Source organism: Ictalurus furcatus, chromosome 16, assembly GCF_023375685.1.
Source record: "Ictalurus furcatus strain D&B chromosome 16, Billie_1.0, whole genome shotgun sequence".
Lineage (NCBI taxonomy): Eukaryota > Metazoa > Chordata > Actinopteri > Siluriformes > Ictaluridae > Ictalurus > Ictalurus furcatus.
This window is the reverse complement of record NC_071270.1, coordinates 25,904,926-25,921,993: the sequence shown is the minus strand read 5'-3', so window position 1 is coordinate 25,921,993 and position 17,068 is coordinate 25,904,926. Positions and strand designations below refer to the sequence as shown.

At 40.4% G+C, this 17,068-nt stretch overlaps 1 protein-coding gene across 11 annotated transcripts; it reads right to left on the bottom strand.

Moving 5' to 3' along the window:
- Positions 1–1,230: 1,230 nt before the first annotated feature.
- On the bottom strand, positions 1,231–17,060 carry LOC128620294 (probable RNA-binding protein 18). 11 transcript variants are annotated; one of them, XR_008388114.1, is made up of 7 exons: positions 16,924–17,060; positions 15,247–15,360; positions 9,493–9,670; positions 8,547–8,633; positions 5,129–5,492; positions 4,812–4,900; positions 2,217–2,234 (listed from the first exon to the last, which is right to left on the bottom strand). XR_008388114.1 is itself a non-coding variant. In XM_053645162.1 (6 exons), exons 2-6 carry the CDS (start codon positions 15,351–15,353, stop codon positions 2,069–2,071), a joined length of 621 nt encoding a protein of 206 aa, XP_053501137.1. In that variant the 5' UTR covers positions 15,354–15,360; positions 16,924–17,060; the 3' UTR covers positions 1,231–2,068. The 11 variants fall into 11 exon arrangements, 7 of the variants coding, with proteins under 7 accessions (XP_053501137.1, XP_053501140.1, XP_053501139.1 ...); XR_008388113.1 differs by lacking the exon at positions 2,217–2,234 and adding an exon at positions 4,555–4,604; XM_053645162.1 differs by lacking the exon at positions 5,129–5,492 and having other exon boundaries at positions 1,231–2,234; positions 8,553–8,633.
- Between the last annotated feature and the right edge of the window lie 8 nt (positions 17,061–17,068).

Here is a 17,068-nt window from a genome sequence, read left to right as displayed (position 1 = left end):
TTTTGCATATTAAAATATACAGTTTGGTCATTTCTAACCGCAGTGCAGAAGCTTCAAGTCCCAATATGATGAGTAGTGCTGTACATCTCCACAAAATACTACCACTAATAATACGTCGAGTATGAGGAAATCATTATATTTGTAGTAAATACGCCCCATTTACTCTTTTATTTTTCTCTATTACCTTTTAAACTTATTATAAAATCACACATACAGTACAAAATTATAACAAAATTTAGATCATAACATTAGAAGAACTAAAATATAATATACATCTCTTTGTCTCATATTGTAAGCACAGTTTCCTTTGGAAAGGGAAATTATATATATGTATATATAATACACACACACACACACACAAGATACATGTTTATATACGCATTCCGGACCGGAAGGTGTGTGTGTGTGTGTGTGTGTGTGTGTGTGTGTGTGTAGAAATAATAGACAAAGAGGGAGGAATAAATTTTAGACTGAAGCTGAAAGGACTCACCTATCAACATTTCTTTTCCTTCTCCTCTTTATTTCCCAAAGCCTAAAGCATCACTCACTGAAACACTTTAATGGAGTCATGTTAAAGTCTTTCTCTAGGTATGTACAGGAAGTAATAAGAACAATAGCAATAATAATAATAATAATAATAATAATAATTTCACTTGTATTAAATATCAAACTCACAAAAATGCACGTGATGGGCCACTCCTGAGCTCTTCAGAATCCGAGGGGACGTTACAGTAAACTGTTTATGATAACAGTTACGTCATTATGAGGCACAAAATGGAGGCTATATACCTCATGAGAAAATTGGAGTCGCATTAAATGAACGTAAAAGCAGCTTTTAACATGACTAGTTTATTGAATCGTGTACGTGTATGACTGGACATGTCTCAGGAAAAAAATAATTACAAAAGCATTACTGAAGTATTTAAGCACAGAAGCGCCTACATGCTAAAACACGAAAAATGACAGATGATTTGAATATGCAAATCGGGAACGCCTTCTAGCCACACCCTTTCTTGAATAAAGACGTGTTGCATATACAGTGGGCTGGATTTGCATTTTATAAAAATACAAAATAAAAAAAAAAAAAAAAAGAATAAACTGGTTTTGAGTTTTATGACGTAACAACACACACACACACACACACACACAATTGAATTTCACACCATAAAAGGTGTGTGTATATTTTTATAAGTTAAAAAAAAAAAAAAAACAGCCATAATTTCTCTGAAATTACTGAAAAGACGATCATTGGTATTTTTATTTCAGGACCAAAAAAAAAAAACAAAAAAAAAAAGGAAATCATTATATGAAAATATTAAAATAATAGTTAACACGTTCCATGTATTACAGAGGTTTAGACGGCGGTCAGATGGCGAATTTCTCTGAAATACAAGTGAAAAGACGAGCATTTCTATTCCTAGTTCAGGGTTAAAACATAAACCTAATTATTATTTAAAAGTTTTTCCTTGAGATTAATAAAACAATGAGATCACAGCTACAGCTCGAACTCAATTCCAACGGTGCTCGGACATTATCGTCATAATGGATATAAAACAGTGAGCCGAACGTCACGTCGCGTCACGTCGCTCCTCGTCGTCAGTGTAGATCACGTGATTGAAGTCGGGGGGGGGTTGAGTCGACAGTGAAGTGACTCCTGGAGCTCAGGTCCAGTTCTGTGCTTTCAGACTTACAATATTCTCAAAATACAACCAAATAAAACAACAGACACGACGCAGGATTACGATGGAGTTCATAACTCAACACGCAAGATGTTTCAAGCACGAGTAAAAGGTTTCAGTTAGAGAAGGAGAAAGGAAATCGTCAAAAACTGAAAAGTTACAAAAAATGTACAAAACCTTAAAATATTCATTAAAAAAAACAAACAAAAAAAACCATCCACTGGGAAAGAGAGAAGTGTTCCACACGAAGGTCTTCCTCCTCCTCCGGTCCTGACAGAACAGCGCATTAAAGAGTGTGTGTTTTTATTAACCAGAAGTCCTCAGTGTGCCTGCGTGTGCCTGCGTGTGCGTGTGTGTGTGTGTGTGTGCGCGTGTGTGTGAGGACGAGGTCATCTCTTGAACCTGCGGAACTGTTTGTTATAAGGCTGAGATCTCTTGTCCTTCTTCTCGGGAGGTTTGTTGTAAAGGTACGGCGACGGGCCCGAGTATTCCTCGTCCACGTTGTCCTCCATCATCTGCAGCTTGGCTTCGATTGCTTTAATCTTCGCACTGACACTGTAAATCAGAGCGACACACACACACACGGACAGAGTTAACACACTACTGCACTACTTTTGTGATGGAAAGGACAAAAAAATAAATAATATTCAAATGTTTAAGAATCGCAAGTTGAAACTTTTTTTTTTTTTTTCTTCACTAAACACAAACATCTAAACATTTTCATTCGAAACTTGTAGTCGGAAGGAAGGACGCAGACTTTATATTCACATACATAACTGCTGTCATTATCTTCTAATTAATTATTATATACATTTTTAAAACTGAACTTATTAAACCTTGCTATTTATTCACAACGCCAATCCCAAAAAAGTTGGGACGCTGTGTGAAATGAAAATAAAAATATCGTAGGTTTAAACTGAGGAAATGTACCGATTTGAGAAAAAAAAATAAGGAGATTTTGAATTTGATGGCAGCGACATCTCAAAAAAGCTGGGCTGGGGGGGGGGGGGGGGGCAACATAACAGCTGGAGGTTCATCGGGAACAGGTCAGTCAGATGATTGGGGATAAAAAGAGGATCTTCGAAAGGCGGAGTCTTTCAGAAGTAAAGGTAGGATGAAATCTGGATGTTGCTCTAAAACCTGTATATACCTGTCAACAATGATGTCGCCTTTCCAGATGTGCATGCTGCGCATTCCATAGGCACTGACGCCCCCCATACCATCAGAGACGCGGGCTTTTGAACCGAGCGCTGATAAAAATCTGGACAGTCCCTCTCCTCTTTAGTTTAGAGGACATGGTGTTCATGGGTTCCAAAAAGAATTTCACATTTGGATTCGTCTGACCACAGAACAGTTTCCCACGTCACCTCGGTCCATTTTAAATGAGCTTTGTCCCAGAGAAGACGGCGGCGTTTCTGGATCACGTTCACATACGGCTTCTTCCGTGCCTGATAGAGCTTTAACCAGCGTTTGTGGACGGCTCGGTGAACCGTGTTCACAGACGATGAGTTCTGGAGGTGTTTCCGAGCCCATGCAGTGATTTCCATTACAGAATCATGTCTGTTTTTAATACAGTGGCTCCTGAGGGCCCGAAGATCACGGGCATGCAGTATTGATTTTCACCCTCGCCCCTCTCTCCAGATTCTCAGAATCTTTTGACGATATAATGTTTTGTAGATGATGAGATATTCATAGTCTTCACAATTTTACGTTGAGGAACGTTGTTCTGAAATTGTTCCACAAATTGTAGATGCAGTTTTTCACAGATCAGTGAAACTCTGTCCATCTTTACTTCTGAAAGACTCCGCCTCTCTAAGATCCTCTCTTTATCCCCAATCATCTGACTGACCCGTTCCCAATGAACCTCCAGCTCTTTCTTTTTACTAACACTTACTTTTCCAGCCTTTTGCTGCCCCCCGTCCCAACTGTTTTGAGACGCCAAATTCAAAATGTCCTTATTTTTTTTCTTAAAACGGTACAGTTACTCAGTTTAAACATTCCATATGTTTTCCGTGTTCTGTTGTGAAGAACATACGGGTTTACGAGATTTGCAAATCATTGCATTCTGTTTTTATTTACATTTTACACAGCGTCCCAACTGTTTTGGAATTGGGGTTGTACTGAAAGGCTCCAAATAAACAAACAAACAAACAAACAAACAAACAAACAAACAGCTGTTAAATGCATTTTTTCTTCTTCTTTGGAGCCTTTCTAATACTTACAAATGTGTAACATGAAGTAACACAACAAACAAACAAACAAACAAACAAATACATAAACATCCAAAACAGCTAAGTATTTCAAATGTATTTAGACCATGGGTGTTAGAAAGGCTCGGGGAAAAAAAAAAGAAAGAAAGAAATGATTTTAAATTACTTAGTTTTGTAAAATCGGGATTTGTTTATTTACATATTTGTTTGCTCGTTTATTTATTTATTAATTACTGTGTCGCATAAATAAAAAAGCAATTTTGGGTGTTACAAAATAAACAAACAAATAATTGAATAAACAAACACACAAACACACAAATAAAACTTACCTGTTTGTCAATGTTCATCTAGATCTTTGTTTGTTTGTTTATTTGTGTTACTTGGTGTTATATCACTTTCTAAAGTGACCGTGGGTGTCTTTTTATTTAGACACATTTATTTACTCCTTTCTTTAGAGAGGGTGTTAGAAAGGTGCACAACAAAACAAACAAAAACAACTCGATACTTAATTATAAAATAAATACAGATTTCAATGTGTGAATATAAAATTATGCAAATAAACAGTTCTATAATATAGCACATATGTAGTGATAATGCAGCTTTAACAACTACACATTATTCTTCTTCAATGGTTTATGCCACTGCGCGCGCGTCTCTCACTCACTCACACACACACACACGGCTTGAGGAAATCACGGCGGTCGGCGATACAGCACTAATGACATAAGAGTTAGAATACACTGCGGGCGTTTCTACTCTGCTGGAATGTTTTTTTGTGAAGCGGTGAGAGAAAGCTGAGCAGCGGGAGAGGGGGAGAGGAGGAGAGGGGGAAAAACAAAAAAATACCTCCATCACGGAGAGAGAGAAAAAAAAAGGAGGAAAAGGAGGAGAAGAAGGAAAAGTCGAGTACAATATCACAAACCTCAGCGAGGTCGGCTGCTCTTCTGCTTCGCTGCACGACGGCTCCAAGCTAGCAGGCAGGTTCTTATCTCCTCTGTAGGGCTCAAACCTCTGACACACACACACACACACACACACACACACACACACACACACACACACACACACAGAAGATCCTATTAAGACACCACGGTTGCAAATCTCACATCACGAAGCTCTGGATACACAGATGGAAATTTTTTTCACGTTATTGAATCAGTTTAATGAAAGTCATGTGAAACCGAGTCGTTTCGTATTAACGACTCGTTCTTGTCGAACATCCTTCGAAAGTATTGGTACCCTATAAAAAGTGTCGGGTGGAGTTAGTGTGTCTATGGTAGCTGAGCTGCGTTATCGGAAGATTTAACGCTACACTTCAGGAGGCGCTCGTTCACTGTTTAGCCGCCATCTTCCGCTCCCTTTGCCGTTTATGGGGGTTTGTGGGCGTGGCTAAACGTTAAACAACCATATCGTGAATGTGCTTGGTAATATACAGCCATTTGAGTAGGACGTAAACCTGGATAACTTTTGTAAAATATTCAGTTCATCTGAAAACGTTTACACAACTTTACTAAAAGACTAGCCAGACAGAGTAGAGACGCCATGACGGGTCCGGGTCCGGGTCTGTGTGTTCGTTCCTTATTCCCGTTAGTGAGGAGAGAACCTGCGGAGAACAGGAACAAGAGGCACAATTATCAGAAACACTAAACACAAACGGCAAATTTTCACACAGCATTAAGAACTCCGAACATCACACGTGCTTTTAAAATCATTAACTCCTCTGAGATGCTGATTCTGATTACACATCATTAGGAGTTGACTATTTAGGTAACACGTTCTTGCTAAATTCACTCCCCCCCCCCGAACAAGCGTGCTAGGTTTAGGTTAGTCAGCTGATGTAGCTAATATCCGTGTTGAGTAGCCGCTGGTTGCCATGGTAACGTGTGTGTGTGTGTGTGTGTGTGGAGGGGGACGGGGTTGGGATACCCAGACAAATTGAAACTGAAACTAAAATCTCCTCATATTCATCTGTGAATATTTTTGCATAATTTTTGCATATTTATGTATAGTCGAATAATTAAATCAAGCCACTTTGGCATTAAAAATGCGTATTTTTACCAAAACATCCTGTATAGATCATTTTTTTGAGTTAAAATGACCATTTTAAATTCTAATACCGTGAAAAATCGAACATTACGGACTGATTTATTACTGCGGCTTTGTAAAAGCGGTGGTTTTAGCGTGAAAGCATTATCCCGGGACTCACCGAGCCACTCGGGTCTAAACAAGACTGACTCTTTGAGACGTTAATTATTTGGATTGATCAAACAGATTTAAAATCCGCACCCTGTGTTTACGGATTTCCGTGAAGCTGCTTTGAGACGATGCCCGTTGTAAAAAGCGCTATACGAATAAAACTGAATTGAACCGAACTGAAACAATAGTCACTGGATTCTTCAATTCAACCCGAGATAAAAATGCTCCCTTATAGCTATTTACGCCAAAGCAGCTGGTTTCCTGTAGCGACTCATCAAACCTACGAGACTGACAAAGAATCCCGTGCCCATACCATGTGTAAATAATTATCCAAACTAAACAGCACATCTCTGATGGCTTCAATATGGCGCTGTACATTGTCCTGTAACATCACTCCACATGTAGTTCTAACGAGGTGCTTTCAGCTCAAAAAAATAAAGGAAGAAGAAGGAGGGGGAAAAAAAAGCCGATGACATGTCTATGGAAACGCTCGAGACTGATGCCGATCGTTAAAGACAAAAAAAATACACTTTAAAGGAACTGTCGGAAAATTAACCGTACACGATGTACTTATTACACCGGATGTAGCTGGTTTGATTTCCCAAGTTTGCGTATTTCGTTTCTGGAGCTACAACGCTAACAAGTAACACAAGCTAAGAATCCTGGTTCAGTTCCAGCTTCAAACTCTAGGGGGCGTGGTCTCAGGACAGAACAATCCCAATCTGCTTATTATCCTCAGAAGTTAGAAACACAGACTTTACATTTTCAAGCTTGCCGCGTTTAAGCTTCAAAACAAGAAACAAAATGGACGCGTCCATGAAAGCACGTGCATTTCCTGCTACAGGCGAGGCAGCGAACATCAACCATCAGAAGTTTCGGATTTATTTCAATCTCTCTCAAAATGGCGATCGACCAGAGTTATAGAATGAACCAACTAACGTGTCGGTAAACTGTGAAATTTGAAGCCGTGAAGTCGTATTTTATTCACTGTTGACGGGGTGAGCGGCCATTTTGTCATGACGATGAACTTGGGATTAAACATTTCCAACTTCCACAAAACAGGAACTCCAAGTTGATGAAGTGTTTTCTTTGTTTTATCCCCCTAGTCAGCGGTTGGAAAGTCGGAATTATGAGCTTTCACTGAATGCTGTGCTTTAAAAAAAACAAACAAACAAACAAACAAACAAAAAAGCGCGATTTGGCTTTCCAAGATGGCCGCCCCACGGTGAAATTTAAATTGTGATGGCAGATTCTGAAGAAACCGTTTACATGCATCTCAAAATCAAATACAAGCCGTATTATTTACAATCCGTTATTTATAATCCGATCTAAAAGGCACGCAAATGCAGAGAGAGGGGACTGGCGTCAATGTTTCCATGACAACAAAAGGTCAAGGAGTCACATCAGCACGTTCAGCGTTTTAATCATGTTGTTATGAATGAAGTATCAATAATTTCAGATCCGATCAGCTCCTGCTTCTTGTTATTGTTGTTGTCAACAGCTCTGCTCCTTGACCTTGACCCCAGCCTGGTGTCCCGTTCCCCTCTGAGGGAGCGACCGGGACAGGGTGAAGGGGGGGGGGGCGTCATTCTCGACCATACAGGATTTCCTCTTTCTCAGAGGCAGCTGCCTATTGTTAAAGACCAGCTTCTCTGAACGAGTCCTTCAGCTGCCCTCAACACTGCTTCTGTCTCACCGAGCCGCTGCCGGAAAATTCCAACCCGGAATTCTGTCCTGCTTCTGTTCTAACGTTCACCTTAACTACAGACGGCACGGTACCACTTCTACTACGAATACCGAAACGAGTAGGAGTCGACACCCATGTGATTTTATTTCCTTTAAAAAAAACAACAAAAACTACTAGGCTATAAAAAGAAGCACTTAAAAAAAAAAATACAGAAACATTTTTTTTCCCAGCTACAAACATGGCTTACATAAAAACTCAACTTTTTAAAACTCAGTTCTCAGAAAAAAAAACATTTACACTGTAAATATAAATAAAGTACAAATAAAACAAAATCAAACAAAAACTACAATCAGGTCTCTTTATAAACTTTGTAAACACTGTCCATTCCAATTTCCGAAAATGTGGAATATTTCCACTCAGATGATACAAGAGCAACTCCCAGCATTTGCTTTGCTGAATAGCTCACTGTTTGTTGTTGACTTTAAGTAACACGGTTACTGTTGTTATTGTGTAACCTACTTCACCCTACTTTATGCTTCTACACAGCAGAAATTCTGATATTTCAGGCTAGGTTTGTTACAGGATCCCATTAAATTCAATATCTGATCCTGGTTATCAAATGGAGGTCATTTCTAACTTTAGCTGATCATGTTGCTTTCATAGTTTGGGGTTTAGAGTTTAGATTTAGATCTTAGGCCCAAAGTTTGGGTTTAGAGTTCCAGCTCAGGGTTTTTGCTTAGAGTTCGGGCTCAGAATTTGGGTTTAGACACTTACCATTACCTGTGCGTGGGCCCAACGCACCACCAGTTTCTTGGACAACGCCAGCTTTCCATTGAGACACTGTATGGCCCGTTCAGCCTCCTGAGTATGGAGAAGAATCTCAGTTAAGAAACTAAAACCACACAGCATTCCCTAACATATCATTTCTGGGACACATACACACACACACACTCCAACAATGAATTTACCAGGACATCATACTGCCAAGACGCTCTTTTTCTTTTCTGAAGAGCCCTTTCACATATACAGTATTAAATCCATTGAAATGAAACCACGGTGTGTTTCGGGCAGGTGAACACACAGCCATCACGTTCAGGTGTGACTGAACTCTGTATTTAACTGTAGTGAGAACAGAATTCAACCCTGACCATGATTTGTGTAAATAAAAACTCTTTACTTTATTTATTTATTTATTGAATGTGTATTTAAGGACAATACACATGAATCAATTTCAGTATTAAAAGGGTCAGGATCATATCGTGATCTCGATTTCATCAGGAATCGTTCAACACACATCAGAACTAAAAACCGAGGACCGTTTGAAGATTTCCCTCAGCGCCTGCTCAGTAACAACACAAAGCAGCAATAGTGGTGGTGATAGATCACTGGGGCCCCCAAGATGCTTGTCGAGCGTGTGTGCATGTGTGTGTGTGTGTGTATAAAGCGTTTAAATGCTTCTCCAGCTTACACCACTCATGGGAATCACAACTGCTAGACAAATGAAAGAACCCACGTTTAGAATATGAATATCGTTTCTTTACTGCTAATGATCAGCGATATCGGTGTTTTCTACCAAATCCGGTCGACCGATAAATCACTGTAACGATAATCCAACAAAAATCAAACGCATACTGTGCACGTACTGTGGTCGACAGGCAAACTTAATCCTTTACAAGTGTTATAGCTCTTATATAATTAATTAAATCATACAGGTTAATACCAGAAGTAGCATCAAACATGGACACTTCTGAATCAGACATGTGAGAGGAACCTCTTTGGTGTGGAAGTTGACGAAGCAGTATCCTCTCGGCTGACCCTCCAGCGGTCCGGACTTGTGGAACAGGAAATCAAACTGCTCCACCTGTCCGAATTTCTCCAGGAGCTTCACCAGGTGATACCTGCAAAGCAGTAAAATAAATAAATAAATAAATAAATAAAAATCCACCAGGAAATCCACGGCCAAGGTGTGGAATAAAACGCTCCGTGTGCCATGCAGTTACAGTAAAATCAGCAACCACAGGGTGGAGTGATGAAGCGGAGATACTGGTACCGCCCGGGAGTTGATTATTTTCCTATAACAGCGCGTCCTGAAGTGTTTTATTCCTCTTATACGACAGCAACATGCCTACGATTACAGTTTTTACTTATTAAAGAATGACACATCGTACTTTTTATATAGTCACGTTTGTAAAACAAGTCAGTTCCTGTTGAAGTAGTAGAAGAAGAAGGTTTACAGAGAAACCCCGAAAGTACAGCTTTACCTCTGTCTGTTACTAAGCACTGACACTGGAGACTCCTTCCATAAATGTTAAACAAACATTTCTTCTTACGGAAAACTTGAGCGAACGAGCCGTCACCATAGAAACGATGACGTCTCAAAACGAGCGCATTAACATAAACCGTCAGAGCTGCTGTTCTGGAAAATGAATCAACACCTTCTGACCAATCAGAATCCAGAATTCCACGCAAACCGTATACGCAACCAACGAGTGTTTGTGTTAACCCGTTACACCCCGTAAGAGGTTCTGTTTACGTATTTGCGAGCGCTTGCATGTGAAAAGAGCAATAAAACCCCGACACGTATCCGTGGTATGACATCACACTCCCGCCGCAGATGGGCTTGATTAGAATGACAGGTCACTTTACACCTTTTTAGCTGCCGTAAATCTGTTATTCACACAATACAGAGGATACAGCAAGAGGACAATGAAAATATCAAAACGAGGAAGTCTGAATTCCCTCCAGAGCTCAATTCAGAACAAACATCTACGACTGTGCGCAGACCCAACCCCCCATACCCCCAAAGACGCTGACCGACACGCCGAGAGCCAATCAGGGAAAAGAAAAAATACCGAAGTCCCGCCCTCGGTTTCCGGTTCCGCCTTGAACGAGGGCAATAGATTACGCTCGCTTCAACAATCCTTAAAGCCATTAACACCAGGAATGGCTTCTCCATGCCCGGGCTGTGAGCTGTACACCACCCGAGGATGTGTGACTTTCCTCACATGCCGCCAAGAAAGAATAGAACAACACGCGAGAGCGGCATTCGCCTGCGTACGTCTGTACGGCGCTCTACGCCTATAAAGAACTACACCGCCTGCGAGTTGTGACCATGCCAAAAAATATCCAACAACATTAAACGTACACCACTCTGGAAAATTAAACATCAACTACACGAAGAAGTAAAGAATTAAATAAAGCCCGCGGGTCAAAAATCTACACGCTTGTTATACTTTGGTTGTTCTATTTGTGAAAGACAAAAATAATGAACTTGATTTTTTTATGAAAATATTTATTTGTGGGTCTTTCTTATTCTTAAAGGTTCCATGTAGAACCCTAAAACAGATACAACTCATTCCCGATCACCAGAAACCCTTTTCAGATCCCTTTTAGGAGGTTAACAACCCTCAATCCTACAAAAAACCCTCTTTTTTTTTTTTTTTTTTTAAATAAGAGCACACCAAGTACCAAGAGCTGACAGGTTCTAGATATTAGGAAGGAAAAAAAAGAGCAATAATTTCCCAGTTAGTACAAACACTCCTTATAAAAAAAAATGTTCTTTAAGGGTTCATCAGGTGGGTCATTAAGGGCTCTGCAAAAAAGAAAAAGAAAAAAAAAAGGAAAAAAAAAAGGTTTTACTTGGAGCCCTCAACTTTTTTTTAAGGGCGCATACTTAAAGTTTAAAAAAAAAATGCAAAATCAAAATATAAAAATAAATATAATAATTAAATAAAGGTAAAAGGGGAAATCGACAAAGCTCCACATCTACAACGTGGAACAAGGTGACCGTTTCATTTTCTCATTTGCACGTCATGTGCCCGTATTATTAAATAATTAACTGGCATTATTTTTCTTTACTGGACCAATCGAGTGTACTGCCATGTACACCTGAACACTTCAGAAAAGTGAAGAGTTTGTGCTATGTTATTACGGACGCTGCACTAACACCACGTCACTTGTAGCCGGGGTATTTCTGCGTAAACAATCGGAGCGGTCTGGGAACGGCGGTTCTCGGGCCGAGCTGCGGACCCGACTCGGGGTCTGCGTTATTGTTGTGGGGTTATTTTTAATCCTGGGCCAGAATCGGGGTCCTGGCCGCTGTCTTAATGTCTTCCCCTTCTCTCCCAGGAGCTTTATCCCTGCTGAGCATTTCGCACTTTCCCAGACTCCACCCACTCGGCCCTGGCCACCAGATCTTCCTGATTGAGAAACGGACCGAGACGTGATGCACGGGGGACAACCACAATGCACCTCTCCGGGGGGCAATAAAACGGAGTGGCTGGGAGGAAAAAGAAGTGGGTTCTGGATTCAGAACTTGTTCTCTGACTGTAGAAATCAGAGCCGAGAGAGAGAGAGAGAGAGAGAGAGAGAGAGAGAGATCGGTGTGAGCCAATGAAACGAGAGCACTGTTTCTTTTCTTCTCCACCCACCTCTCATACTGAGGTTTCGGGGATCTGAGTGCGTGAAAGGCAGGAAGATGTAAACGGAAAAAAAAAAATCAGAAAACAACACGGCAGTGTTTTCCAGTTAAACAACAGGCGTATTATACAGATATACATCTGCGTGTTCTGATGAGCTGAGCACATGGCAGGAGGTCCCTTTCTCCTCCCCTCGTCTCATTGGAACCGGATTTGTGTACACTTTATCTGTCTACGTTATAGAGGACGGGGAGTGTAAACACCACGGACAGGGAGTACACCTCAGGCTTCCACACGACACGATGGAATCAGTAGTGAATTCGTGATGATGAAGTACAAAAGGACTATTCCAAATCGCCTTACTAGCACGTTAAACCGTTTACGCACCACTTCTACTTAGGAATTATTTTTCCCCACACACACCAGTTACATGTCAATTTTAATTTGCAATAACTGATTTAGAATGGCTGCGTCGGTTCAAATCGTTAAACCTCGTGATAATTATGAAACGTTGCGTATATTTGAAAGAACTTTCCCACTGGTGAGGTGTTTATTTTGGAGGATTTGATTAATCCGGAATTGTTGGAAATATTTCCAAAGCCAAAACTGGTTCGGTTCGGGTGAAAGCAAGAATGGATTGGTTGACGGCTAAGGGACTTTTTTTTAATTTAAGTTTTTTAAAAAGTGGAACCATTTTATCGCCATGACGACAACAACCCAATGACGCTCCACTCTGAAAGCTCAACTGATTATTAAGTGGACTCTAGTGCGAGGGAAAATGCTTCTAGTTTGCATTGTTTTCACATTTGTTCGCCCCATTACAAATGATTGGGGTGGCTGGCCAAATAATAAACAAACAAACAAATAAATAAAATAAACACACAAACAGCACAGGAGGTTTGAAACATAACAAAAAACCAACAATAAATCACCAGCTTGAGGAAGAATCAGCACTTCTCATCTAAATAGGAGCTACATTATGCTCCATAACACTAACGCTAGCTTAGCTAATCTTCCTGCTGTGATAGGATCCGACTTAAGAAATTTCGACTTATTCTTATTATCGTGCGACTTATTTTTGCGCCGTTCGTTAGTAAACTGCCAGAGACGGTTAAAAAAAAATCCTGGAGGAAAAGCAGTAGCGATAATGAAGGAGCTCATGGGCTTTCTCACACTCCACTGCATCCTCAGGTCAGCGATGTCACAACCTCACGCTTAAATAAATCTCAAGTTCAAGTGCAAACACAGAAAGTGTTAAAGCTCTCGTGGAAAGTCTGTCTCGCCGGTTTTCTTTTTTAGTTTCTCCCTCAGTGAATTTCTGTGAGCTGCCAAGCAATGATGTGATGCAGTACAGAGAGAGAGAGAGAGAGAGAGAGAGAGAGGTGGTGAAGTGTGAGTGGTTTCAGCAGGGTGGCTCGTCACACTGCCCTGATGCTGACCTTCTACAGCAGAGGTTCTCAACCTTTTGTAACCAAAGATCCCGACCCCTGCCTCCTCCATCATGTCGCAACCCCCCATATTGGAGGAGACCAGGTATAATGATTATCTTTTCTATATAAAATCTATCTCTCTCTCTCTCTCTCTCTTTTTTATATATATATATATATATATATATATATATATATATATATATAGAGAGAGAGAGAGAGAGAGAGAGAGAGATGGATCAAGAAAATTTTTCAAAATTACCGCAGATTTGAGACGAGACGCGTCACATGACGTCATCACGACACGTGTTCAGCCAAAGCCTTCTTCGATTCACGTGTGTCAAACATGAGTACAGCTAAAAGCTCTCATTTACCAACAAAGTGAATATTTTTAATAATAAATGAAATGATTTATCGAACGCCTGCTGGATTTGATCATATTTGTGTCGCTGTTTAATAAGAGCTACTCGTTAGAACATTAAAAAAAAAAAAAAAAAAAAAAGAAGCAGGAAATCAAGACTAGCGTAGGAAAAGAAACGGAAAGTTTTGGGAGGGGAAAAAAAAAAAAAAAGTACTTTGTAAAGTTGACATATTGTTCTGTTCGTCTTTCTAAACTTTCCCGATGACATGACAGCTTTCATACAGAAGAGGAGATGGATTTTTACTATACACGATATAAAAGGTTTCCTAATAAACTGACAACAATACAAGAAAAGAAAAATCTAAACTATTCTTATTTAACGTCTAGAATTTTTTTTTTTTTAAACCAGTTACCATGAAATCACTGCTTCCGGTTAAAGTTTTAATAGTTATTAAAAGAAAAAAATAACAATATGGATGTTAATGCATGATCTTGCACACAGGCTGTATACTGATCTTTTATTCAACTGTCTTTTCCTTCCTTCTGTTTCTAATCCACACCGTTACAGCAAAATATTCACATAATGATTCCTCTACCACTAATAAACACGTTGTGCAGATGTAATATTTATTTACAGGTCACGTCAGTGCATTAGCGAACACTCTCTCCTGTATCCTGATAGCTTTTCTGTGGCTTGGTTTACTTTCGCAGGATTAGCACCGCATCTTCTCTTGGACTCGATCGGTCATCCTGACGCACAGACACAGACACATGAGCTACAAGATTTGGAAACTTCGGGGAAGGGAAAAAAAAAGCCCAAAAAACCGAGCGCTGACGTCACACCGCTGGCTTTTCACTGTGAAGTGGACCCTGATACAACAAACAGTGCCGGCATGTGAACTAATTAATCTTCCCCGAACACCAGCCCATGGGCACCCAGGCTGTTTTCAATCCAGCAGGTTATTTAAGAGAAACAGCAGATGGAGGGGACGGAGGGGGAAGGAAACGCCTGTCTAGACACCAGCCTGAGTGAGCTGTACATTTTCCAGCAGCTCTTTCTCTTTCTCTCTCTCTCGCTCTCTCTCTGCAGGTTGACAGAGTAAACATGCCAGGTGAGTAAGAGAGGACGGCCGAGCGAACAAGCAGGTCTCCACGGCTCTTTTCTCACACGCCCCTGTGGTCATCTGCACATTCTCCAGCCTCACACACGCACGTCTAATCCATCATCCGAACAGGTCAAGACCGTATCGTGGCCTCCGGGTACTCACTCTGTGATTTTAGCGTCGATGTTGCCGATCCACAGGCGGTGGCCTTCCTGCGACGAGCCGCTCGAAAGGATGGAGGCGTTCTCCACAGTCTCCGTAGCCGACTGCATTGGACTCCTCAAATACAGACAGAGGAGGTACACATTACCTGATGAGTAAAACACTGCGTGCTGTGCTGTAACAGTAAAATAATCAACGACGAGGTCCTACGATGTAGCCGACGTACTGTTATCATGACAACGTTGATTATTATAATACCCTATAATAACAGCACAACATGGTGTGTTTTATTACACCATATTTATTACACAATGGCATTATACTTCAAAATTTTTTTTATCCGTTTACAGCTACATTTAAAGTTGTGGAGCATCCAAACCAGTTACTTCCTGTTCTCACAGACACTGGCGACTCCTTCCGTAAACGTTAAACCAACGCGTCCTTACTTTTAAGCCGAGTGTCTGCCGCCATGAAAATCCCTGTGAATGATCCGTTACTATAGAAACGATAACGTATTAATATAAACCTGCATCGGGGCAGTGGTGGCTTGGCGGTTTAGCTCTGGGTTACTGACCGGAAGGTTGGGGGTTCAGCACTGCCAAGCTGCCACTGTTGGGCCCTTAAGCAAGGCCCTTAACCCTCTCTGCTCCAGGGACGCTGTATCATAGCTGACCCTGCGCTCTGACCCCAACCTCCTAACATGCTGGGGTATGCGAAGAAAAGAATTTCACTGTGCATATGTGACCAATAAAGACTCATTACTCATTGCTCTCAGAGCTGCTGTTAGAGAAAATGAATGGACACCTTCGGACCAATCAGAATCCAGGATTCAGTAGGGCTCTGGGATAATCCTCTACAAGCTGACATGCCGATCTATTCACCTCAGTGTTTCCTCATCCTTGTGTCATCTCTTTACAAACATATTTTAGACGGATATAATGTATGAAAAAGTGAACATACATCTCTTTTATCCAAAGTAAGAATGCTCCAGTCCTACTTCTTTCCATTTTAGATACTAGATCTAAATCAAATCACTGGGTCAGATCCATTATTTCAGGCACCAGTAGCCTAGACGTTTGGTAGATCCCAACCCCAAATAAAACTCTCTCTCTCTCTCTCTCTCTCTCCTTATTCATTTTCTCATTAATAAGCCCAAAAACTTTTAGAAATAAGATTTAAACCATAATGTTTTTTTTCCCCTTCGTCTTCTTTTTATTCTTTTCCTTATTATTATTATTACGTAATGAGAATAACACTCACGACTAACTAAATAATGCTCTTGTGCTTCACACTAAACATTTAGACTAAATGAATTATAATTCCAGTTTTAAACACATTTTAACTTCATCTTTCATTGTTGCACTAAACGCTTGCCGAAGCTACCATGACAACCTTAACTGTAATACAACACAAACCTTACACGTAATATTATACAACACAACAGCTAAGCTAGCTAACTAACTAACTAACTAGAATCGCCAACCGCGAACATTTCGTGCTTTCAACCCAACAAGCACTTAAATATCCGACGATAAAGAGTTCAGTAACATTTAACAAACAACCGATAGATAACGTTATACTTCGGTAGGATCTTTATTTTTCCATACTAAGCCCGTTAGCTCGCTAACGCTAGCTAGGTTAGCGTCGCGTTTTCCTCGAAAGAAATCGTTATTTACTTACCGTACTGTTCAAGCTCGCGACTAAAAGCAAGAAATAAAGTCGCAGTGATTAGAAATGATTTAAAAACAAACCATATCGTAAACTAAATCGCTAAATTTCTTTCTGCCAGCCGATATTTAGCGTCTGTGCTAGCAATACTAGCAAG

What these genes read in the sequence shown, in the direction of transcription:
- LOC128620294 (XM_053645162.1), bottom strand. Translation starts at nt 15,353, where the DNA reads ATGCAGTCGGCTACGGAGACTGTGGAGAACGCCTCCATCCTTTCGAGC. An exon ending in CATGTTTGATGCTACTTCTG is followed by an intron (nt 8,634 to 9,492) that starts GTATTAACCTGT and finishes CTCCATACTCAG; the next exon opens with GAGGCTGAACGGGCCATACA. An exon ending in GAGCAGCCGACCTCGCTGAG is followed by an intron (nt 2,235 to 4,811) that starts GTTTGTGATATT and finishes TCTGATTTACAG; the next exon opens with TGTCAGTGCGAAGATTAAAG.